This window comes from Vulpes vulpes, chromosome 13 (assembly GCF_048418805.1).
Source record: "Vulpes vulpes isolate BD-2025 chromosome 13, VulVul3, whole genome shotgun sequence".
Lineage (NCBI taxonomy): Eukaryota > Metazoa > Chordata > Mammalia > Carnivora > Canidae > Vulpes > Vulpes vulpes.
The window spans coordinates 63,527,916-63,554,827 of NC_132792.1; the positions used below are offsets into that span (position 1 = coordinate 63,527,916).

Here is a 26,912-nt window from a genome sequence, read left to right on the forward strand (position 1 = left end):
TTGATGGGTATCCCCACAGTAGTCTCACTACTGTGATCTGATCACCCCAAAGGGAAGGCTGCTTGGTGACAAGGTCCTTGTTCATTACAGATAATTCCCAGCCAGCTTTGTATCACCTAATTCTTAACTATGAGAGTGCCACCATTTATACATAGGTCACCTTAAGAAATTTAAGGGAAGTCTCCAACGTAAAATAGAGAAACCATACATAACTTTTTAATGACCATGGATGGAATAGATAATTCAGAGAAAGGAGGCTAATGTTTCCTAGTTAATATTCTTAAAGAAATTTGAGAAAAAGTTACACTATAAATTTTATACATTATAAAATTTTATTTTATAAAAAATAAGAGCTAAGAAGAAAGGATGGAGAAATAATAAAAAGCCTGGAAATTGAATATATGGTTGTAATATAAAACTAACTGAGGAGCTGAAGGATATTTAGGAGCCCTCCCAGAAGGTAGAACACAAAAGAAAGAGTCCTAAAAAATGAAAGAATATAAAAACATAGAAGGTCAACAGGAAAGGAATATCTTATAGTAAAAGTCTCAGAAAGAAAAGAAAAGGGAGGAAATTATTATAAAAATAATGCAAGACATTTTCATACACTTGAAGAGCAAGAATCCCCAATTCTAAAGGATAAATGAAAAAAGATGCAATAATATTGTGAAATTTCAGAACATCGACAACAAAGAGAAAATACCAAAATCTTCAAGTGAGAATGAGAGAGAGGAAAAAGGACTCTATAAAGAAATGAGAATCAGAATGACTGGATTTCTCATCAGCAGCATTGAATAATAAAACATACGGAACACTACTTTCAAAGTTCTAGAGGAAGACTGTGTTCAACCTGGAATTGTGTACCTTGCTAAAGTATCATTCAGAACAATTATATGGGTAAAATAAAATCATTTTCAGAAATGCAAGAATTCAGAAAATCTACTTACCATTAAATCCTTTCTTAGAAAGTTAACTGCAGAGGTATTCCAGCAAAATATATGTAGGGGATCTCTGGGTGGCTCAGCGGTTTAGCATCTGCCTTCGGCCCAGGGCATGATCCTGGAGTCCCGGGATGGAGTCCCACATTGGGCTCCCCACATGGAGCCTGCTTCTCCCTCTGCCTGTGTCTCTGCCTCTCTCTCTCTCTCTCTCTCTCTCTCTCTCTCTCTCTCTCTGTGTGTGTGTGTGTGTGTCTCATGAATAAATAAAATTAAAAAAAATATATGTAGAAATAAGAAAGAAGTAAATCATGTGATTCTAGATAGTGAATTCAGTTGAGAATTCAATTCTGTGCATTAGATTTAGAAAGTGATCATTCTAAAACCAGCACGTTATAGTGCTCAAGGAAAGAGGTCTTAAAAAGAGGGGGAAGCTGATATATTGCTTCTCATGATAGAAAATCAGGAAAAAAAAAAAGGAACAAAATTAAGATAGTAATTGTAGGAAAAACCAAACTATTGAATATAAAAAAGATGATTTGGTAAAACAAAAACAAGAAAGGAAATGTAATGAGAGTCTATGACTTTACAGCAAATGTATAATAAATTATTATAGACAATAATAAAACACTATATTGCTTTTTAACTTTTAAATTAGTCCATCGTCAAAACACAGAAGACTTAATTAACTATGATTATAAAAAAATTAACACTGAGGGGTGCCCAGGTGGCCCAGTAACCAGTCCCAATGTCAGGCTTCCTGCTCAGTGAGGAGCCTGCTTTCCCTCTCTGCTCCTCACTTGTGCTCTCTGCCTCTCTCTCTCTCTCTCAAATAAATAAAATCTTAAAACAAAAAAGATTAACACTGACAGTCTGGAAGGAAAAGTACAGAGGAGAGAGCCTGAGAGATCAAGGTGCAGGAGGCTGTTTGAAAGCTGATGTGACACTAATATTCTCATTTACCATCCAGAAGTTAGGAGATATTGTTTATATTTGAAAGATCAGGAAATGATTCTCTAGATGTATAACTTAAAGGTACAAGGGTAAGATGTAGAACAAAAATTACAAAGCAGGACATTAGTATGGTGATCTATAATGAGGAATGTACAGAAATTGTAGTACATCTCCTTTCAGTCAATAAAATGGATGTCATTTAGATATAGGAAGTGTTTGAGATATTTTAAATGAAAAAAAAGCAGGCCATAAAATTTTAGTTATAAAATGTTCATTTAGTTATTTCTTGATGGTGGGTCATTTTCTATACTTCATTCAACACATTTTCTGTGGTTCATCCATTTAGAAAGTGTATTGGTTATCTATTATGTTTTGGCACTATACTAAGGGCTGTGAGTATTGAATATGAAAGTTTATGAAGACTTAAGTCACTGCCACACAGCTTACAGTTCAGAAAGGAAGATACATATTGTACTAGTAACTAAATAAATTTGTGAACTTTATGATGGAGGACATTCAGGATGTCAGGAGAGCATTGAGCACAGATCCTAAACCTGATCTAGGAATCTAGAAAAGATTCCTTTAACCAGCTACTTTTAACTTTTAAGTAAGAGAGATTTGTTTTATTTATTTTTTATTTTTTTTTAGGCAGAGATTCAAAATTAGGAACATATTGTTATCTCAATTTAGTAAATGCTCAGGAAAAATTCTCAAGGGAAACAAAATCTGACAGAAATTATCTTTCAGTTTTGGAATCTGAGGAATTTTGTATTCTTCTTTATACTTTTCTGATTTTTCCAAGTTTTCTACAAGGAGGTTGAATGCCTTTGACAATAAAAGGTATTATTATTGAAGAAGCAGTTAGATATTTGTGCTGTTTGAGATACTTTCCCTAGTCCTACCTATGGAAGCTGAAGGCAGTTACTAATCTATCTGAAGCACAATTACAAACAGTTAACAAAAACATCTATCTACCCTAGGCACTTTTAAAGACTGTCATTGGAAATGGTAGATTCATTTCAAAAAACGTTTCAGTTAGCAAACTTGGAGACTCTCTTTGTTTGCCATGAATTTTGCTAATAGAAGCACATGTTAGGATACTTCACAAAAGTGCAAGGAGATGCAGATGATAGGAATAAGCTCAGTAATTACCTATTATTTCTGATACTTCTTTATTTATTGGGCTACTATGCCATGTCTTTTAGAGTTTCACTATATCCTGTATAGTATGTTTTTATTGAAAAAAGTGGTTTAAAATGTAAAGTGATCCCCATTTTTATGCCCATGTTCCTTGGGTTGTGTTTCTAGGTTCTAAAGTCATTTAAATTGGTCCTCCAAAGACTAGTTATTCCTACATGTAAGATCAAATGTATCGGTGGTGATTTTTATGGACCTGGACATTTAGTTTACTGTACATAAAAGTCCTCTGCATTATATTATTTTTCCCATCACACATTTATATCATTATCTTGAGAACCACATAACTGTATCTTATCCAAAGATCTTTTTTTCTCCAACATGAACTAAGGTGGAAGATCAAATTAATGCATTTTAAATTGCCAATACACTTAAAAACCTCGTGTTATTACTACAAGATTTAGCTAAAAGGTAAATTGCAGTGTGTGCACCCAGAGATTTTAGATCAGCTGTTGGGGCATCAGCATGCACAGAAAATCTGTGTTCTGGTGCCTTAGGAGATTTATTAATATAAGGAAAGTCTAGGGCTGGGTGTGTGAATGTGTCACTCTGTCTAACTTCATCTTCTCACTTCTATTTGTGTGTCTCTGTTAGGAAAGGGGGGAAGTTCAAAGGGCATTGTTATATTATAGAAATAATGCAGGCTGCTAGTCAAAAGCACTGGATTCTAATTTTGACTTTACCATTAACTAGTAAGTCATTCTTAAGTCACTTTTCCTCTCTGGTTGTCATTCAAACCAAATGATCTGTTTAAGACTTTTCTAATGTAAATGCTCAGTGATTTGAAGAGATCTTACTTTTGGATAAATCGTGGTAAGGGCTGCTGCACACTGTTCTTCTTCCTCTCGGGCCCAGGCCTTTTGTCCTCACTCCTATTCAGAGCCACTTTTTCTAACTAACTACATACTCCAGGAAAATCTCACAGCAAAAATTCAACAGTGATGAGGGAGGTAGACTAAAACAACACTCCACATGGCCCACAGGAGAGAGACCTGAAGGGGTGTAGGGTTAGAGTCCAAAACATTCATCTTTTCTGGAGAAACTCTTATGCCTTCCCAGCTAAACTTACAGTCTTATCCCTTTCCTAGTTGTTCTTCTGTATCCAGTTTCCTGAACGTCTTCCAAATCTCCTTCCACCACCAGATTGACATCTAACTGGATTCTGCCAGTTGGGACAGTGAAGGGGCAATAAAGGAAAGTAAGCAGAAGAAGTTAAGATCCATTCAAAGGGGAAAAAAAGCTCACAAAAACCTCCAAGTTTCTCTGTGTCCCCTATCAACATAAAACACTGCTTTCCTGTAGAAGCTTAACCATTTTCTATAATTTTGATCTTCTATTAACAACCTACATGTTTCCCAGAAGACACAGTTCTTTGTTCTCTTATGTACATTTCATCTCAAAGTATATTCCATAGCACAATGATCCAACTATGGGGTGGATTCTCTGGAAACTGCCAGCATTTCTCTTTCTACCTTCCTTTTGTTTCTAAAAGCAGTTGTGGATTAGTATAGATCCAAAATAGGAGTAGAAATGTGTGTTGTATCATTTATCATATAGCTACAAAGGAAGCAGCAGAGCTAACCAGAAACGAGCAATAGGAGATTTCTGATAAACAGCTTTGATGGTTATCTAGAAGCTGAATTAAATCACAGACACCAGAGTTTGGAATTGCATTTAGAACTGCAAAATTAGAGGTAACTACCTCCTACTTGTATGATAGTGTCAATTTAATTTGAAATTTGAGTATTGGTTTACAAGCTTAGCATTCCATTTTGTGGTAATGCAGAGAGCATTTATGTATTTATCAGGTTTCCTGATAAGTTACAATTTTAAAAAACTCTGGGTGTCCCTGATGTGGATACTATAATGGATGTTGATAGTATTTAGGAGTAAAATGAATGAGATTATCTTTTTATGGGCTTCATATTCATCAGTGAAAATATGCAACTGATGAATTTGGCCCTGTTATCAGGCAGTTTAAGCCTTTCCCAATATAGAATAAGTTAGAATAGATGCTTCTCTCACTGTGTTTCCATCAAGTAGACCATGAAGATGTATAGCTCATGCACCTCTCACTTATCCTTTCTCTCTCTAATTTGGGGATAGAAAAATCCACAATTAATTTTGGATTCTGACAGGAGAGACCAAGGAAGGGCAGTGAAGTTCGGGGGAGGGGGGGCGGATTTAAAATCTTCCTGCATTCCCAACTGACCCTGGTTTGGGCCATTTCATCATGGAAGCAGGCTCCTGCCAACCATTTAAAAAACTTGAGCCTCATTTCAAGAGACTTATTGGTCTTGCTTCTGTAGACTAATAATTCTTTTATTTGTTCTTGGGAAGAAAAAGCAGGTAGAAGCTTAAAAACTAGATATCCCTGCACTTCTAGCTCCTTGTTCATCATTCTTAACCAGGCAGAAAGGTGATGGGACACTTGTCTCTAGCAAAGGGATATTTTCAGATACTGAGGTGTTGCCAGAGACAACTGGTCAGAGAAGTTAGAAGGGAGAGGAAAGAGGAGAATCCAGATCCAGCCCTTAGAATTGGTTGCTGCTTTCCTCATAGGGCTGTGGATTAATTGACCTCCTGTCCCTCACACTTTCTTTTCCCCTCCCCTCTCATTTGATGCTCTTTCTGACTCCAAATTTGACCTTTCCTAGTAAGAGGTCAGTATGTTTTTACATTTGGGAAATCTCATTCAAGAATTTTTGTCAATGGACAAGTCATAAGAAGCCCTTCCATTTTAGGGCTCGTTGACGTCACCAAGGAGGCGATAAATATCTGTTGATATAATTGGATGTGAGATTCAGTGTTGAGATAGCAAAACTCTGCCCCTCGTTCTCTGGCAGGGCCCTATGATTTATGCAGGAGCAGAGGCAGCACGCAATCGAGCTGTCAAGAGAGCGTCAGCTTATTAGGCAAATGCTGCGTGGTTTCTGAAGAGGGTCGACGCTATAAAATCCCACTCCAGGCTCTGGTGTGGAGAAACTCAGAGCCCAAGTCCGTTGAGAGACTGAAGAGAAAGACAAGAGGGGAAGAAAAAAGGAGTGAGGACAGAAAGGAGAAGGGAAGAAAGCCCCTGAAAAAGCCCCGAGACGTTCCTCTGCTGAGAGGCGCAGCGCCCCACTCACCTGCAGGAGCATCTCAGAAGGTAGGCAGCGCCTAGACGGAACCGCGCCTCCAACTTTGCGTTGCCTGAGCTGCCACGGGGTGCGCGGCAGAGCCGGGTGTCCCTGTGAGGGCGTGTGTGTGAGTGTGAGTGTGTGTGCATGTGTGTGTTTGCTGACTGTGCCTCGGGATGCCGGTACTAGCCGGGACGTGTCAAAAGCAAACTTAGACGGCTGCTAATCGTTACTGGAACTGTCGGTTACTCCTCGCTGGCTTTGTAGATGGGTCCCCGCCACCGATCCCGACCCCTGAGAGAAGGACACAAAGGGCTGGGATGGAGAAGGGGGAGGAGGAGGCAGCAGTTCTCAATTTGGAGGACAACGCCGCAACACCCGGAAGGAGGGGCGGTTATTACAGGGGGTGAGACCCAAAACGTGTAGATCTTCTCTAGAGCCCGGGGAATCCGTTTTGGGGATCGTTAGAAGGGGGACCCAGAGACCCTTCGAGGATTTGGAAGAAGGGTCACTCCAGCCCAGCGAGCGGCTGAGCTTCGGTGCTAAGCTGTAGGCGTCCCCTTGCCTGCCCACCCCCGCCCCCACGGCAACCCCAACTCCAGACGTCCTGGTTCGAGAGTTCGAGAGCTTCAGCACCGCGGACAGTGCCTGCCCGAAGCCCGGAGGCGCGTCCACCCGCGTCTGTCCTGTAGGAAGACCCCGAGCGCGCCTCCCTCCTGAGCTGAACTCTGACCAACTCTTTCTTTCTCTCTTCCCTTCTCCCCTTCCGCTCTCCGCCCACCTCTGTGCCGCAGCGAGGGCCCCTAACATGCGGCTGCCCCTGCTGCTGTCCGCGGGCGTCCTGCTGGTGGCTCTCCTGCCCTGCCCACCATGCAGGGCCCTGCTCAGCCGGGGGCCCACTCCGGGCGCCCGGCAGGCTGCGCAGCACCCCCAGCCCCTGGATTTCCTCCAGCTGCCGCCGCAGCCCCAGCAGCCCCAACAGCCGCAGGCTCGGCCGGTCCTGCTCCGCATGGGCGAGGAGTATTTCCTCCGCCTGGGTAACCTCAACAAGAGCCCTGCTGCTCCCCTCCTGCCCGCCTCTTCACCTGTCGCTGGCGGCAGCGGCGGCCGCCTTTCGCCGGACGACGCGGCCGCCAACTTTTTCCGCGCGTTGCTGCAGCAGCTGCCGCTGCCCCGCCGCCAGCTCGACAGCCCCGCTGGCCCCGCCGAGCGCGGGGAGGAGAGCGCCCTCGGCAGCCGCCAAGAGACCCCGGAGAGGGAGAGGCGATCCGAGGAACCTCCCATCTCGCTGGATCTCACCTTCCACCTCCTCCGAGAAGTCTTGGAAATGGCCAGGGCCGAGCAGTTAGCGCAGCAAGCTCACAGCAACAGGAAACTGATGGAGATTATTGGGAAATAAAACGGTGCGTTTGGCCAAAAAGATGCAGCATTTAGCACAAAAAAATTAAAATAATACAGTATTCTGTACCATATCGTTGCTCTGATACCATTTGTTTATTTTTTTAAAGCTTGAAGCCTAGACGATGTACAGCAAGAGAGCCTATACTCCTTAATTAGCATGCACAAAGTGTATTCACGTGCAGTAACAGCAACAAAATGTTACTTCTATTGTCTACTTTCAGTTTCCATTTCCAGGTGTCTTTAATGGTGTTTGAAAAGTATAGACCCAGTAGGAAATGTTTTGAAGCAGACAAAAGTTACCCGATTTATTTTGTTGTGGTCTGAGCCAAAGAGAATGTCATTCTCTTGGGTGGGTGAAACAAAATCTGTAAGCTCTTTGAATCAACCTTCCTGTAACAGTTCCAGTAATAAAACATCTTTCCAATCCTTGGTCAATTTGGTTGTGTAAGACAATGTTGAATATCTATATTTTTAATAAAAGCTGCAAAGGTAATCATGACTTCATTTTTCCTTTTTAATGTTCATAGGAGTAAAACTCTCAGCTCCTGGCTTCCTACATGCTGACCTCAGCACAAGAGAAAACAAAACTCCTTGCATTGATTTCCTACTTAAAATACAAACATATGCAAGTGGCTTACACAGATACTTCAACTGCCTTGGACTCATCTTTGTACCTCAGTTACTCCTCTGAGGTTATGTTAAATAGTTTGGGAAGTTTCTTCCCGCTTTAAGACTTGGTAATTCTACGAATGGAAGATCAATTCATAATGGAAATAACACTTAACACTTAACCCTGATTATTATAAGACGGTAAATAACTGGAGAGGGCGGGGACAGAGGAAAGGCAAAGAGAGGGGTTCGCAGAGCATTCCTCTAAACTGTAGGGCCAACATACTGTTTGTTTTTGTTTTAGGTTTGAGAAAGACTCACTTTATCAAGCTACTACTTTGGTACTGTAAAATATACTTTTTCTGTGCTATTTTCCAGTGCTTACTTATAATAGGAGAAACTTGATAGCTTCCCACTTCAAGCAACAAATTTAATTGCTATGAAATGGCACTTGGGAAAATGTTTCACATAAAAAATATTTGACTTTAATAACTTTGCAAATGGTCTTCTCATTTATTTCTATATGAATCCTAATCACTGTTATTCTTAAGAATATTAACTATCTCTATGCATTTCTAAAATGGAACAGGCACATCCAATGAGTTTTACCATGCATTTATCTTTGATAGTTGGGTTATAACTTACAAAAATCCAATTGAATGTTTAATACCCCCAAATTAATTTGGGTGTATGGAGATGCTTTTCCCTTGGGACCCTTTAAATACACTTGACTATTAATAAGATCACATGAAACACTGAATAAGTCATTATAAGACTAAGTTGTTAAAAACAGCATTTATTTAAGAGTTCATACAGAATAAAGTAACACTTATTTGTTACTGTTTTGAAAGAGGCATTATGGTGGGACAAAAAAAGCACGATTTAAATATATATGTATTTTAAATGTGTATTGTGTGTATATATATATATTTAAATACATGCAGTTATTCTGCAGTTCACCAGGTTGGTGCCTCAGTAGATACATAAGCAAGTAGACAGTTCCTGCTGGAAATTCTTTTTCAGTTTAAGTGCTTGATATCTGCATATCTAACTAAGATTAGAAAAATATCACCAGAAATGTCCTAGGCCTTCAGCCTTCTGGACTATGAAAGTGTCACCAGAGTTAAGGAACATTTCTGGATATGCTTCCAGTGACATCTGTTATGGAAAAGAGGAAACCTTTGTAAAATATTTCATATCTTTGGTCAATGATTTACCTTTTGTCCATATATTGATAAATCAGTCACTTCTGAATTAACACTGAATTTCACTGACCAACTGCATTGTTAAAGAAGAGAGTAACAGCTACTATGATATCATAACAAAAGCCAGTGCCTATTAGAGACAAGAGTGTAATGCACACTTTTTCAACACTTGCCACTCGTTATGGACGCACACACACATACCACACCTACATATCTTCATAATGTTTCCCACACAGAAAAATATTTGCGTAAGATCAAGTTTCTTTCTTCCAATACTTTCGGCAACTGTTTTCTCAAAATTATTTTCCCTCTGGAAAGTCATCTGGAATTAAAGGGTTTTGTGGGGGGTTTTGTTTGTTTGTTTGTTTTTGCAGAAATCCTGTTCAAAGGTCCCTTTCATCACCTGCATCATATTAATCTCATCTAGGTTCCCTGCTGCTGGTGTGCATCTCAGCCAGGCAGACAGAGGGCCGCAGTTGGAATGAACATCATTCATTCAGGGAGTTCAACCAGGAAAAGGAGAAGACATGGCGAGCTGGCTCAGAGTCAGCTCCATTCCCACTCCCTGAAGCTGCAGCCTGTACCTGGAGGGGAGGGTCTTCAAATCCAATCTGCAATAGAAGAGAATCTGAATCAGAGGAAGAAGAGCCTAATCCTTTTGGGTTGGTCCAGTCACTTTTCTACTCAGGAGAAATGATAATAATAATAATTATTATAAAGGACATAATTATTATTAGGGATGGAAAGCAAGCTCAGGCTTTCTTGGCTATGGCCAAGAGCCTGAATATAATTCACACTCATGATCCAAAAAGGGGCAGCAGTGATGCATGCAATGGAGGAAAGTTCTTGGGAAATTCAAGTCCACTTGTATATGATTTACTGAGATGAAAATGGCATTGAACTAATAGGAATTTGCTGTTAGAAAAGTCTGCAATGTACAACATGATAACTATAGTTAACACTGCTGTATGACATATTTGAAAATTGTTAAGAGAGTAGACTCTTAGGGTTTTCATCACAAGGGAAAAAGCCACAAGTGAAAAACCATTTTTTTTCTTTTTGGCATCTATAAGAGATGATGGATGTTAACTAAATTTATTGTGATAATCATTTCATAATATATGTAAGTCATATCATTTATAACTTAAACTTATAGTATATTTTTTGCAAAGCTGCAGCATAGTTTTGAGCAAATCATGAATGAAAGAACTTTTCTTTCTCTAGGCAATAACATCTAATAACATCAAAATTTCTAAAGAGATATCTTTTATGTAGATGTCTCTATAAAAGGTATCTATCTTTTATAGACCCCAGAGAGATACAGTTGTGATTTTGAAGTAATTGATCAATCCGATCTCATAAGTGAAATTTATTTCTGTTGTCTTGAATTTAAAAAATAATAATGAAATGGGGGACAATCATAAAGAAGTCTTTCTGAAATGCAATTAGATATATAAACTCAGACACTACATTTAAAGGTACTCTGACATGGGCATTAAGGAAGGCATGTGATGTGATGAGCAGGGTGTTATATGCAACTGGTGAATTATTGAACTCTACATCTGAAACTAATGTTCTATATGTTGGCTAATTGAATTTAAATAAAAAAAAAATGCTCAGTCTCAAAAAAAAAAAAAAAGGTACTCTGACAAACACAGTTCTTCCTAGAACTACTGAAGATGGGCTAACATATTCTGATGACTTCACTGGTAAGATTATCCCACTGGATTAGAATGGCACTGATTTCAAAGCAATGAGGTAGGCACATGCATTCAATGCTGAAGCCCTGAGTAATTTTATGAAGCTGCTGTATGAATGGACGATAGCTGGCATGACAAAGCAGAACTTTGGTAAGTGCACTGTTGTTGTTGACACTTAAAATAGTTTCGAGTGAAAAATGAGTGCTTTTCCTGCATCCTACAGATTTTACCCTAAATATATGTTTTGGGGTAATGTTTCAAGTTCCATAAAATTGTCCCAAGTCTTCATGGTCTTGGGATTATCCTTCCCACTTTGACGGAAAGTTGAGAAGGGTCATGAAATCATACTTGTTTACAGTACAATAAAACTGAAGCAAGTAGTTTTCCATGAAGGAATAGTTGAGACATCAAGTGAAATTGGGCTTTTAAAAAAAGGCTGCCATTATGCTACTAGATTCGGTTTGGTAATGGGTTAGATTCCTCAGTGTCCTTGAAGTTGATGTGGGAAAAATAATATCCGGACAGAATCCTAAGCCTGTTTATGCACATCAAACTTTTCTCTTCCCCACTGTGGTCACATTACTCTAACTAATCCTAAAAACAAAAAACCAAAATAAAACAAAAAGCAAACAAACAAAAAAAAATCCAAACCCAAGTGATCTGGACATATCAGTGATCTGTAGAGACCTTCTCCTGATCATTTTATAGGACTAAATCTGATTTCTGCCTAAACAAACAAACAGACCACCAGTGTTCATTCTGTAGCCTCTTTTCCTTGAAAGCAACCCCTAATCTAGAGGAATCTTCCATGACAGCTGTTCTGAAATACCTAAAAGTGCAAAACTAGTTGGGTAAGGTATATTCTGTAGAGAGACACTGCTGGTGGCTAACGAACCATTTGATACTGCTTTTGGGACTAATATATACTTTTGCGCTTTTCTGCACTTGAGATTAAAATCTATCTTCTATTGAAAACATTCTAGCTGTTAGTACCTGACAGCCTTCAAAACTTGGTATCAAGTAGTCTGGGTTTGCTCCTTCTACATCCCCATGTTTTTGTGCAGTTATTAGATTTCCTTCTAAATTTTATGGACAGGTGCTGTCTTTTAGAGAAGAGAGGCCAATGCCAGAATGGGTGCCAAGACCAAAGATTTATCCTGAGTATTTTCAGGTGATTACACTATCTCCTTGGTCATGTATATGTAAACTTGGGGACCCACCAACCATCTCAGCAAAGATGTTCTATGTGAAGAGGCTGATCCTGGTTTTGAATCCTTATTTACTAGCTGTATGTCTTGGATAAGTCAGTTAACCTCTCTGAGCCTTAGTTTTTTCTTTTTGTAAAACAGAGATGAGACCCTATCTCACAAGGCTGTTATAAGTACTGAGTAAATAAAGTAATACACCTAAAACACTTTGCACATGCCTTACTTATATTACATGTTTTAAAAATGTGTATTTCCTCCTTCCTTCCCTCCCTTCCTTCCTTCTTTTCTTTCTTTCTTCTTAGTGAAGAGGCTTTCCTACCATGCAGAATCACCTGGGGACTGGGGACTGGGGACTGCTTATGAGGAAACATATACAACAGCAGTGACCCCCAGTAAGGAAAGACAATTATATTTGCAATGCTCATCTTGTCAGAATTGGATATTATAGGATTTAATTCCTGTGGCATATTGTAATTATGATTATCCGTGATCTGTCCAGTGTCTCTCCATGTGGCCCAACTTTATATATGGCTCTTTCCTAAAGGAAGAATAAGTTAAACATTTGGAAACCTCCTTTCTATAAGTATAGCCCATTAAATCATAGTTTTTCCTATAGCCTTCCTCAAATAGAATTGTATAAAAAAATTAAAAAGAATTAGATATACACAGTTCTTTAAAAAGTTTTCCAAATGCTGGTTCTCCATCACAGGAAATGATATTTCTTGGGAATACAGATGTTTCATGAAGCTGAACAAAAGACAGAAAATGACAAGCATTGAACTTCCCTACCTGCTTTTGAGTTTGTCCTGCATTTCAGTTTACTTTGAGATGTATAAAAAGATGAAGAAAGGATTATTAGTTCCTTATTACTTCTAAATTTTACACATTTTTCTCAAGAGACCAAACAAACTTCCAACCACCACCTAACACTAACACTATGTTGTATCATCATGGGGCTTCAGATAATTTGAGAAATGAATTTTAGTCATAAAATAAAAGCAGGAAATGGATGAGGGAGGCAGCATTTTCCCTGTCCCAGCTGTGAGAAGCAATTCAGTCAAGATCCACAAAAGAACATAGAAGGGAGTGACACATTTGCTTAGGAGAAAGACTCTTTTTCTTAGATGAACTTGACCAGGAATGCTGGATATTCATGAACCAGACCTACTCAGAAAATCTTTTTCTTGGATTTTTTCCCTGTTACTACCAAATGTTTTTTGAGAGGGAAAAAATTAAGGTCATATTATGGTATGAGGGTTTTACTCCATAGATGAGCAACGTGATGAGAGGTTCTTCTACCTAGAGCTGCATGATGTGCTCACATCATCTAGAATCATTTCTTGTTGATGGGTACTAACGAGCATGCATTCTTGCAGAGGCTTGTGGACATCTGTCTGTGTGTACAGGACAGTTCCAGGTTATGGACAGTGTTTACTTGCTCTGAACTGTGTGGCTGAGTGGTATTTTGACAAAAGTTTGAATTAGTTGCAAACATTAAAAAATCAGGAACAAGAATGTGGAGAAATAGAAGCCCTTGCGCACTGTTGGTAGGAACATAAAATGGCACAGTTGCTGTGGGAAACAATGTGGCAGTTCCTCAAAATACTAAACATAGAATGTGACCCAGCAAGTTCACTTTTGAGCATATACCCAAAAGAGATGAAAGCAGAGACCCGAACAGGTATTTGCACACCTATGTTCATAGAAGCACTATTCACAGGATCCAACGGGTGGAAGCAACCCAAGTGTTCATCAGTGGATGAATGGATAAGTAAAATGTGGCATATACATAGAATACTATTTTTTTATTTTAATTTTTTTACATAGAATATTATTGAGCTTCATAAAGGAAGAAAATTTTGACATGTGCTACATTACAACATGGATGAACCTTGAGGACATTATGCTAGGTGAAATAAGCCAGTCATAAAACAACAAATACTCTGTTATTCCACTTCTAGAATACAAAAAGTATCTAGAGTAGTCAGGTTCATAGAAACAGAAAGTAGGATGGAGGTTGCCATGGGCTGGGGGAAGGGGGAAAATGGGAAGTTGTTTTTTTAATGGGTATGGAATTTCAGTTTTGAGAGATGAAAAATTCTGGAGATTGGTTGCACAACAATGTGAATATATTAAGATTACTGCACTGTATGCTTAGAAATGGTTAAGATGGTAATTTTTATGTTGTGTGGGTTTTAACACAATTAAAATTTAAGAAAAAAATGGAGACTTCACATTAAAATCTGGATTTGCAGGTTCTCTTGGCAAAGCAGAAATGTGGCAATCCAGAACCTGCATAGAGAGCCTTAGCTCTCTCCTTGGACTGGATATGTTCTCTCTCTCTCTCCTTCTCTCTCTCATCTGATTTCCATCTTGCCTACTACTCCCTTTTGCCGCCTCTGCTGCAAGGCTGATTTTAGTGGCCATTTGTACTGTGCTTGTATAGTTGCTATGCTCAGAGGAAAGAGGAAAGCAAACTGTATCTTGTATTTATGCTTTGATTAACATTGTTTTTTTTTTTTACCTGGCTTGCTTTTTCATTAATGTTACCTTTGTGGTCTCTAAGGCTAGTTTTTTGTAGGAAAGTCTCAAAGAAAAAAACATGAAATGCTCAATGGAATCTTTGGCTTGATTTTTATGCTAAATGTGATGATTTTTTTAAAGCCAACATGCTTCTTTTGGCAAGATTCTTGACAATCAAAGCATGAAACTGCCTTCAATGCTTAATTGAAGCCAGATGTGTCCCTGTGCACTTAACATGGGGGCGATAACTGGGTGCAGTTTAGTGAACATGCTCTTTTTTTAGCCTGGGGGCAATAGCAGCAACCCCTTTACCTAAATGCATCCTATACCACATAATTCACTGACTGAACAAAACCAGATGCTTTCCTGATAGTCACTCTGGCACAAGTCTGGATAGTCACATTTAAGAGGGAAAATATTTTTTTAGCTGGCCCAAAGTAGAAGAGTAAGCTCTCTGATCAATCACTGGTGCCCTCAGGCTTCCTGTAAGCTTCCCAAGAGATGCCAGCATCTGCTTTTCTCCAAATGATCATTCTCTCTACCACCAATGATCCTGGTCCATTATCATTACCTGCCTGTGTTCCATTTCCTTAGCTCATCAAGGTGATAGTAATTTATCTGACAAACTGAATTACAACCAAGACATTAATGGATGATGATGGTTTAATGCACACCCCTGCCATATAGCATGAAATGTCCATGTCTTATCCCGAGGGACAACTGTGGTAGACATGGGAGTCACTATTACAGGCCATTGAAGGGATACTGGGACAGTGAGGAAATTTGTGTCTAAGTCCCCATGCTTGGACCTCTATCTCTTCTCTGCTACTGGGAATGCCAGTCACAAATTCAACCTGACAGAAGGATCTGGTTATTACTACCTATTAAATTCCAGTCTTCCCTGGCCAATCCAGAAGTTCCCTTGCCCATCTATAATGAAATCCATTTTCCTTGAAGGAATGTGGATAGAAGGGATAAAGCTAGACTTGAGGCTTCTGAGTGGGCAACCACTCTGTTCCCACCCTGACCTACTAGGCTGGTTCAGAGAAGCAAAGCCAGATACTAGGAACAGGTATGAGTAGGATTGCTGAGGTCATGCTTATAATGCTTAGTCAGAAAGCCTAAACTCAAGCACTGGCCCGCTCCCTACTTAGCATTCCTGAACCACAGGCCCTTGGATAGCTTAAGCATTATGGATTCAAGACTGGAAAAGAGAGTATGGCCAAGAGCCTGAAACATGCAGCGGTATCTGAGGAATAATTGAGGTGTGGTCTGTAATTTACAGCCAAGAGTCTAAGCCCTGGAAATTCTGCTGGGCTGGTCTTTCACCATGTCATTTCTTTCACAGGAATATAGACATTTCTGCAGAGCAACTGAGATGCATTTAGAAAACACAGAGCTGTGTAAATATAGCACACTCTCCATGAATGCTAGAGGAAGAAGAAAAGAGGTACTCTCCAAAGGATCTACAGAAGGAAAACACCCACTAAAAAGCATTTTTTTTCTTGGGAGGATCCACAGCTGTACACACTAAGTAAAGAAAGGAGTGAAGGGAGGGGGTGCCTGAGTGACTCAGCTGGTTAAGTGTCCAACTCAATTTTGGCTCAGTCATGATCTTGGGGCCCTGGAATCCAGCCCTGCATCCTCAAGCTTTGCACTCAGTGGGGAGTCTGCTTAAGATTATCTCTCTCCCTCTGCTCCTCCCTATGGCTGCTCACATGAGCTCGCTCTCTCTCCCTCTCTTTGTCTCTCTCTCTCTAAAATAAATAAATAAACCTTTAAAAAATGGGCAAAGGGATTTGATTTGGGGGCTTTGTTGTTACTAACTGCTTCATTTTGCTAAGTGGAGACCAGGAACCAGAGTCATTTCCTCAGATCTATGAAACAAGAAGAAATCAAACCCATCTACTTTTTCTTAACCCAGAGTAAGATTTATGGTGCATAGTGTTTGGTTTGTTTTAAACATGGTATTTAGGCATTGATGGGGTCAGTATGGGGAGCAGGAAGAAGCTAAAATGGTATCATCGACTGGCAAAAACTTAAAGCCAGGCTTCTTCTCAGATATGGACCTGATGATGGTGTATTCAGCATAGAGTGTGTGTTCTCACCCCTCTGAAAGAAGTACTGAATTACAAGGAACTGCTAGTTGGATTATTAATTCCTCACACACAGGAGTTTCTGCGTCTTGTGAAGGTTCTCTCTAGAGCCATGGGAGGTTGACAGTATTATTATGCCCAATTTATGGCTGAGAAATCTCAGGCTCAGGAAGGCTGAGGACCTTGCTCAAAATAACTCTAATGAGAGTGCTGAGAGTTAGTGACCACAAATCCAAAGACAAAAGCTGGTTCTATTGAGCATGTGAGACTTGCGGGAGAGGCACATTCCACCTCTGAAAGTCAGAAAGAGGCATGTTGGTCAAGCAGCATGCAGTGCAACTAACTAAAGGATTGGAGTGCTGTCATTGCAAAGGTCAGCTACGTGCCTGCAAGCACTGGAGGCCTAGAAACTGTCCTGTGAGGCTGTGCCAATGTGTCAAGAGTGGTGAATCAAAGCAGGGGAGCCCTTGCTCACACTATTTCTGCTTCAGTCATCACCCCAGGTAAAGTAAGGGTTCACTCACTTTTCCTAGATGTAAGCTTGGTGTATAGTATATTGCATATGCACACTCCACAGTGGAAGGCAAGGGATCACTGAACTCTAAGCTCCCACTGCTCTGTAACCTTGAGCAAGTCACACATCCTCTATGATCCTCCACCATAAAATGTGTAAGTTTAATGATTCCTATTGTACAGAGTTGTTGTGAGGTTTATGAGAGAACCTCTGCAAAAGACTTTCTAAATGATAAAGCAATGTACACATATTAGTTACAGCATTGCCACACGGCATTGATTTTTCAGATGCATTAACATGGTGGTAGATTAATTCTTTGCTTTGTGGGTTGTAGTAGGAGAAAAGGTATTGCATGGAATTCACTGAGATAGGTAAACAATGACAGAAAACATCCACAGTATGTACAATACTAACAAAGGTCTTAGGTTAAATCAGAATAATAAACAGTTTTAAGACACAGGAAGCAAAACTCGACTAGCTATGTCTAACAACTCCCTGAGAGAGCTCTCCCTGGTGCCTGCGTTACTGTTTTCATGGAATTGTAGGCCTGTAGGCACGGGTTGCCAGGGGAAATGAATTCATTATACTGCTCGCACACAATTTATATTATATTTCCCTCTTTGAAATGGATACATCCATTTTAGCTTTCTATTAAAGTAACCTTTACCAAGGATGCTATTTGATCCTGAGAAATATAGCCTACAGTTTTAGTATAGATATTTTTTATCCTTCTAGAAAAGCCCCCAAATTGACAGTTATTAGGATGTCACTTTCCCAACAGGAAAAAAAAGGCCAAAAAAAGAATTGCAGTTGAAAAATACAAATGAAAAAGCATTAATAATGTTAATGCAATGGTCTCATTAAAACTTACTTAAGAAAAACCTTACTCTCTCCTACAGCTTTTTCTATCTGAAATAACTGCATTTTATTATCATAATTTCTTGTAATTGCTAGAGTTATTAAGTCCTGGATAGTGCTACATAGTAAATGTAGGCCAGTCCTGAGCCCTGATCAATTTTGTCTCTATTTTTACCAAGCTTGAATTCCAGCACAGTCAGGGCGCTGGCAAATCAGCGATTTGTAAGCTTGAATATCCTAATTTGTAAAACACAAGCAGTTGCTCTCAGTAGGGATTTCTGTTTGAAAATAATTGACACCCTGGATCCCTCAATTAAATTTAGAGAACATAGTTAAATTTTCATTCATTTCAGTTTGTTTTGGAAAATTGAATAGATCATTTCAAAGAATACGGGACCTACAGTCACACTCATGGGAAATCATGTTCTTAGTCTCCTGCTTTGTTTTTTTAAATCTTCTGTAATACTTCGTGAGATTAATCTCACTCAGAAAAGCAACTTTCCAGCCCTCTGGCCTCCAACATCTCTCACCTCTCAGTCTCAAGTGGCAACTAGAATTGATATTTGTCCTTGAAAGCAGAATGAATGGTTTGGTCTCAAAGATCATTTGCATGAAAATAATTTTATCTTTTTGTTTGTGACACCTATGAAGACCCAGGGTTCCACATGCTGCTTTTCCTTGGAACTTCTAATATTCATCCTGTTTTAGGAAAATATGAATATTTTCTAGGAGACTGAATCTTGGGATGATGAGAAATTTGATGAGGTCTCAGATCTGGGGACACATGTATTGGTTTCTGAGAATCTAGGAAATAAACCCTTCAAGAAGGGAAAAGACTGCTAGTGCCTGCCTGTTAAATCATAGACTGGTTTCCTTTCTTCTTTCCTTCTTCCTTCCTTCCTTCCTTCCTTCCTTCCTTCCTTCCTTTCCTTAGGAAGAGAGGGAAAAATAAAACAAGATGAAATCAGAGAGGAAGACAAAACCATAAGAGACTCTTAACCAAAGGAAACAAACTGAAGGTCACTGGAGGGGAGGGGGTAGGGGAAAGCAGTAACTGGGTGATAAACATTAAGGAAGGCACATGATGTAATGAGCACTGGGTGTTATGTAAGACTGATGAATCACTGACCTCTACCTCTAAAACCAGTAATACATTATATGTTAATTAATTGAATTTAAATAAAATTTAAAGAATAAATTGAAAAAAAAAAGTATAAAAAGAAAGAAAGAAAAGAAAAAGAAAAAAATAGAAAGTAAGAAAGCAAGCAAACAAGCAAGCTAGCTTGGTGCTGGAAATCCCTGGCCCATGATAAGGTGGCCTCTGGTTTAGATAAGACAAGGAGTAAATTAGGGCATAAGTGTGTCATGAAAATATACAGAGACATTAGCTTATAAAGCAATTTACATCAGAAGTAAAAATAGGGCACCACAGGCCAGTGACAACTAGTCATTGAATCATAAAGTTCAGCCTAGTCACTTAAAAGCATTAGATATGTCAGCTATCTCAGTCTTCATATACTTGGCCCTGTACATTGCTGGAGGAGAAAGGGGAGTCAGGCTCATTGGATTTGGGCTATCAGGCCTGCCCCATTGCCAGACACTTGGAACGCCTTAAGGATTGTTAGCACCTTTCTTCTCCAGGCTCTCCCGACCTGCCTTCTAACTTTTCTAAGCTACCTTAAAAGATAGTATATGTGTATGAGGACCTTCCTTACACCCAGTAAAGCAGGCAGCCATACACAAAAGAGAAAAGAATTTTGTTTTGTTTACCACTTATCTTGGGATAAATTCTTCAAGACAATAAAATAATGCGAAATATGAATGCACCTAAACAGAGTTTCAAATGCATGAGGCAAAAGTGATAGAATTGCAAGGATAGATACACCAACTCACAGTTATAATCAGAGATCTCAAACTTCCTCTCTCAGCAATTGATAAAACAAGTCAACAGAAAATCAGTAAGAATATCATAGATTTGAACAACACTATCAATTAACTGACCTAATTAACATTTATAGAACACTCACCCAACAACAACAGAAAGTACAATGTTTTCAAATGAATCTTCAGCAAAGTTGAACATATTCTGGGCCATAAAACAAATTTTAAATTTAAAAGGATTAAGATTCCTATAAAGAGTATTCTCTCTACACAATAGAATCAAACCAGATATCAAACAGAAGGATATCTGGAAAATCTACAAATATCTAGAAAATAAACACTACTTATCTAAATAACTCCTGGATCAAAGAACAAATCCTGAGGTAAATTAGAAAATATTCTGAATTAAATGAAAATGAAAATACAACATATCAAATCTTGTGGGATGTAGCTGAAGCAATGATTAGAAGAAAATGTATAGCATTAAATGCTTACATTAGAAAATGAAATATTTCAAATCAATAATTTGTTTTCACCCTAAGAAACTAGAAAGCGGAGACAAAATTAAACCCAAAGTAAGCATAAGGGTGAAAATAATAAAGAGCAAAGATGAATAAAATAGAAAATAGAGAGAGAAAAAAAAACAATAAAGACAAAACAAATAAAGTGGAGGGCTTACATTACCTAATATAGGGACTTTTATAAAGCTATAATAATCAAGACAGTGTGGTATTGGCAGAGGGACAAACACAGATCAATGGTTCAAAGTAGAGCCTTCAAGTAGACCTGAACATATATGGTTACTTGAATTTCTACAAAGTCATCAAGGACTGAGGGAAAGGATAGCCTTTTTCACAAGTAGTGTTGAAACAAACGAATATCTATATAGAAAATAAACAGGGATGCCTGGGTGGCTCAGCGGTTGAGCGTCTGTCTTTGGCTCAGGGCGTGATTCCGGAGTCCCTGGGATCAAGTCCCACATCGGGCTGCCCACCGGGAGCCTCCTTCTCCTTCTGCCTATGTCTCTGCCTCTCTCTGTGTGTCTCTCACGAAAAAATAAATAAAATATTTTTAAAAAGAAAATAAACAGTCAAGAAACATCCTCGATCTTTATCTCACAATACAAAAATTAACCTAAAATGATCTTAGAGCTAATTTAAGAGCTGAAACTACAAAAATTCTAGAAGAAAATGAGAGAAAATCCTTGTGGTTTTTGAGTTGAGCAAAGATTTCTTAAGACACAAAAAACACAAAGCATAAAGGAAAAAATGACAAATCGAACTTCATCAAAACTAAAAATGTTTGCTCTTCAAAATACACTTAAGAACATGTAAAAGCAAGCCACAAACTGGGAGAAAATATTTGCAAAACATGTCTGATAAGGGGGTTTTATCCAAAATAACGTTAAGAACTTTCACAACTTTCTAATAAGATAAACAACCCAAAGAAAGTGGGCAAATGTGAACAGATACTTCATCAAAGAAAATATGAAAATGACGTAGAGGCACATGAAAAGATGCTAAACATCATTAGTCATTGGGGAAATGCAAATTAAATGACATAGCATACACATCCATTAAAATGGCTAACCTGTGAAAGATTGAGACAATACCCACTGGGATGCAGGGAGGGAATTAACTGCAAAGGTACATGAGGACACTTTGTAGAGTGATGGAAATATTCTACATCTTAATTGTGGTAGTGGCTACATATTTGGCTATTTGCCAAAACTGAACTATAACACTTAAAACAGGTAGATTTTCAAGCCACATATCGTTCATCTTTTCATCTAGTATTCTGTGATTACCTCTACTATGTACATTCTAAGAATTTGCTCTACTGGGCAGTGATGTCTCTCAGTGTCTTTAGGTAGACTTTAGAGTTGAGCCATCATGGATTTTTTGGAGTTCATGGCATCAAAAGTGGCCATCACATCTGTGTAAATATTCAGCTGAAGGAAGAGATTTGGAAGAATTTGGGAAATGGACATTTATGGAAGAGCTTCAAGGCAAGACATATATTTTGAGAAATGCGTTGAACTGTCTATTTCACTGAGAACCTGTTACTACTGTCCCTAAGTGTGGCTTATGTCAGGCCGGAGTCTGTAACCCTCCCAATGAAAACATCCTGAAACAATTATAAAATTCTTAGTATAAAGTTTTTCACTCTCCACTGTGTAAATAGATAGACCTTTTCTTTGAGTAGTTGCTTCATTGTCCCAGTGAGAAAATGGAGGCTCAAAGAAAATAAATGCCCAGAGTTGGTGTAGAGAAGCAACAGGACAGGAACCTAAGTCCTTTTTACTGATTTCATGGATCCTTCCAGTGCCTAAGACTTAGTAGGATTTCTACCCAACTTATCTATTTTCAGGCTTGAAGAACGGAATGTGAAAAGGAGCTATCCTATTCTTTAAAAAAAAAAAATAGCTATGATATAGTAAAACTTTTTAGGTTCTCTTATAACCACAACTTCATACTCTGGTGACCACAACTTCATACTCTGGTGAAATATATGAATTCTGGTTCTTTATAGAGGCAGAAATTGCAGAGATTTTAATGTCAAAGTCCCTATCTCCAAAGCAATTGACTCTCATTAGGATGTGGAGCGGGGGATGGAAGGTCCTCTGACCTTGAGGCAGCTGCCATAGTCCAGCTCAAGTATCAGCCAGAGCAGCTGCCAACTTAATCCACCATATAGGAAGACATTTCTCTGGAAATCTCTGTTCCCTGAGCAGCTCTCATTAAACAGATTGGATAAATTCTTCCACACCAGGCCAGTAAACTTCATTAGGAAGGGAGGAAGGGGAATAGGGAAGGTCTTTCATTGTTGCTGCTCCCACCCCTGGAAAATATGCCACATGTATTTCAATAAAATACTCAATTGTCCATAGGTGTGGGTAGTGGGAGTTGTCCTTGTCTCAACACCCAGGTATAGTTTGCATGTAAGTTGTATAGGAAGAGAAAGGGCAAAGGAGGGAAGCAGACTGGGCCCAGAAACGGCCTCAAGAAGACATGCCCAGGAGATGAGGCTCACAGAGACTGCTGTCCAAGGGCAGCTGATCTGCCCTCTTCCCACTTTATTATTGCCCTGTCCTCTAATATTGACTATGTCACTTTTTCAAATTAATTTAAAAGTTAACGTATGAAGTAGATCAAATGCTATTTTCCCCAAATTCTCTTTGCCTTGACTGAGCATCCAGCAGGTATGGCCTAGAAAGGTGGAAACTTAGAGGGAATTTTGCAGCTAAAGACCAGTTCATGTCCAGGGGTTTTCTGGGAGAAATAGGATGTTACAGGATTCAAAGTGCATCCTGCAGAAGAGTCTCGTCTATGGGATTCAGTTTTGCCACAAGGCTGAAGACAAAACTTGTTGAGAAATTTATTTATTTATTTATTTATTTATTTATTTATTTATTTATTTATTCAAGAATGAAGGTGGGGAAGGCAACAAAGCTTCTCTGATCTAACAAAAAGCACCACTACCAAAAGTTCACCACTGGTGGAGACTGCTGATGTCTGGTTTTTGCCGTGACCGGTTTCTAACTCATAATCTGCCTATGTAATTAGGTGAAGAGAGAAGGTACAGGAGAAAGTGGAGATTGTATGGAATCAGAAATCACAGGCAGCAAAGGCAAGGGCAGGTATCACTGTATAAATAGCTGTGAAGAAAGCACCTGGAAACAGAACATTTGCCTTCTTAAAAGTTTGAAGGTGACTTTAGTGAGTTCACAGATCAGTATATGAGCCTGAGATGCTTGAGATTCTAAGGCAACCTTATTCCCTAACATGTAGTAAAGAGAGGTAAGACCACCTGGAAATAAAGGAGAACTTCTGTATCACATCCTAAATGTTCAGGGAAAGACTAATGATAAAGTATGAAATTCCAATAAGCTAACTTTGCACTAGACAAATATTAACCTAGTGAGTTGGGTTCTGAGGTGGTGAAAGTAAAGCAGGCCTGCAAAAAATTTACAGAGGCCAGGAATCTGATACTATGGTGAGGTCTCTATTGATCTGTCCATATTCTTTGCAATAGTGAATGCCAATCACCCTACTCCAATGCACTCCCATAGGCCTCACCCTTATCTTAGCAGACAGGCGTGTGAATGTCAGGGTAGGTGACATGGACTCAGTGGATGGCAGACAAGAAGCATGACTCTCCCCCTGCAGCCTCAGAGAAGCATTACAAGAATATCTGGCAACAAACCCCAAAACCTGAATTCTCAGAATGTAAACTGAACTCTTCAGACAATTATTCAGATCCACGGTTACTCAGGATATTCCCATAAAATATGGAGTTCTCTCTCTCTCTCTCTCTCTCTCTCTCTCTCCCATTTGCCCCACTGAGCCCATGGCCAATACTTCTGCCCACTGCTCTTCACCACAAATAATAAGCAGACTATAAGGACACTAGGAACATTCTAGGGTACACAGGTTTCTGGCTGACTATTAGACATTGGGGGAGAATCCTACTCACACATAGTTACAGACATGACAGGGACCCATGGAGATCCTACTGTCATTGCTGAACAGACAGCTAATGAGGCAGAAAGGAACTATGATGGGAGCTTCCAGAAGAGTCAATGTCAACTCACGAAAAAGTCAATGAGCCAGAAATAGCTGAGGCCTTTCAGCACCAGTCACCCTGAATTGCTTCTGAGCTACAGGCATAGGGAGCTGGGCCTCAGGTTCAGCAGGGTCATTTACTCAAACGGACATGAGGTTTAAATCTTTAGATATTATTAAACTGATAATCTTCAAAGGGGTATTTAAGGACTAAGATGCCAGCTCCTAAACAAATCTTATAACAGTATTTAAGAAAAGGCTTGGCTATGAGAAAGGTGTCTCAAAAATAAAGGCTGTTGCCTTTATGACTTTTCTTTGGTTCTTATTCATTATGTCTGGTTAGATGAACATTGATCTTCCTGCTTTTTATTTATTCAGATCTCACCTGGCTACAATCTCCTTGATGTTGCTGCACCTGGGTTACCTTTCTCTCAAAGATCTTCTCTCTCAGGAAAGACTGTAGAGTCTGATGGACTCAAAGAGAACTGAGAAGTCACCTGGCCCACCTGCCCACCAGTGCAAGAATTGCCTGGGTATCTTTCACAGGAGTCATCTGGCCACATCCTGGGTCCCTCTGGCGTAAGCAAATGAAATGTACCTACTTAATCTAGGAAAACCCTATATATTCCTGAACTAGTCCTTTGCTGGTCCTCCCTCTATGTTAAGAGCACTGAATCCTCACAGCATTACTGACACATTTTGAAACTGGCCTCCCCTAATGGCCGTTTTAGAGGGTCCACTCTTCCTGGATTACTGAATAATTGCCCACTGAGTCACTGTTCTGAGTCAGGATTCCCCTCCATGCAGGATTAGATAATGGAGCAATTCTCCTCAGGAAGGCACCTTGAGGTGATTGCATCATAGGGAGCTTGAAGCCATGAATATTATCTAGAACTTGGTTCTTTTTAAATGGCTGAACCTCAAAGTTGAGTAGGAATTTATCTCTGAGCCTACAGAGTAGGAACATTATGGAAGAAACTACATGAGATGTTAGTTAAGGGAAAAGAAAATATTTCCTACCCATTAAAGTAAAAATCAAGCACTGAATCTGACGCCAGATGTAGTGAAGTATAAGAAAAGCCAAAAGTGCTAGGCAGATTGCTAACTCCTGTGAGAAAACAAGAAGAAAGCTTCACTGATATTATCACAAATAATATTTTTCAACATCATTTAGATGGATTTTGCGTTTTGGTTTGGAGCCCTGTGAAATGCTCCTATTATGGGGTATTTATTGCACCACTGTTTTCAAGAAACAGCTCCTCCAGACTCAACTTCCACTAAATATGTAAGAAATCCAATTAACTTTCCAGAAATAAAAGTTCCTGTAAATTTTCTAGAAAACTTTACACTATATTTTTTAACCTAAAAACTACCTCAAAATGTTTCCTCACATTATTTTTGTCATTTTTCACTTGTGAAAATAAGTATATGACACAAAAGCATGTTACTTTCAGTTTTCCAAAAATAACTTCCTTTTATTACCTCATGAAATTAAGGTTCACTTGAGCAGATACAGTCAAGACAATAAGTAATTTTCTGATTTTTGAAAAATGTATTTGTTGTTCGTAATCACCTGGTGACCCAGGAGCACGGAACCAGGGAATATTTCTTTGACATTCCTTGTCTGGACAACACTCGTATCCACACATCATTTAAGAATGTTCATAGGTATGGAGTAACCATGAGCATTCTTCCTTGTGAAGAAATGATAGAATATTTCTTCTATGGAATCTTTGAGCCATGCAAACATCTAACCCATTGTGGGAAAAAGATATGGCCTTCAAAGTACATTATAAAAAGGAAAAAAGAAGTATTAAGTGGCCCTTAAAAAAAAATCCCAGTGTAGGAAAACCTGTGTTTTTCTGCTCCCAGCAGCACATGTTTAGGAAGAGCTGGTTTAATCAAGCCAAGACTATCTTTTTCTAGCCATAGCCAGCACACTCCCAGAATCCATGAATCAATCAAAGGTTATTTTCCAGAGCAGACTTAGAACTCAATTCAAATGTGTTCCTTCGGGGTTGCTGGGAATGACACAGAAGCAGGTGATTAGTCTTTGGAAGCCCAAGGAGGACACAAAAACGGCTAAGCAAGGGCAGGTGGCCTTTGCAAGGGGGAGCCTGGGGCAGCAGCCAGTCACCGCAGAC

At 39.3% G+C, this 26,912-nt stretch overlaps 2 protein-coding genes across 12 annotated transcripts in view; one reads left to right on the forward strand and one right to left on the reverse strand.

The window, feature by feature from the left end:
- CRH (corticotropin releasing hormone) overlaps positions 1-8,102 on the forward strand; it is a 174,570-nt gene extending 166,468 nt beyond the window's left edge. For all 5 annotated transcript variants that reach the window (XM_072734631.1, XM_072734634.1, XM_072734632.1 and 2 more), the window contains 2 exons: positions 5,936-6,237; positions 7,003-8,102. In XM_072734631.1, coding sequence (XP_072590732.1) covers positions 7,017-7,607 — 591 coding nt within the window. In that variant the 5' untranslated portion in view covers positions 5,936-6,237; positions 7,003-7,016 and the 3' untranslated portion in view covers positions 7,608-8,102. The remainder of the gene's footprint in view (positions 1-5,935; positions 6,238-7,002) is intronic.
- An 896-nt stretch (positions 8,103-8,998) lies between these two features.
- Positions 8,999-26,912, reverse strand: part of TRIM55 (tripartite motif containing 55) — a 43,450-nt gene continuing 25,536 nt past the window's right edge. For 5 of the 7 annotated variants that reach the window (XM_072734629.1, XM_072734628.1, XM_026014589.2 and 2 more), the window contains one exon: positions 8,999-10,034. In XM_072734629.1, the coding sequence (XP_072590730.1) occupies positions 9,912-10,034 (123 nt within the window). In that variant the 3' untranslated portion in view covers positions 8,999-9,911. Of the gene's footprint in view, positions 10,035-25,788; positions 25,877-26,912 lie in introns of all 7 variants that reach the window. The other 2 variants (XM_072734626.1, XM_072734625.1) reach the window with 1 other exon arrangement.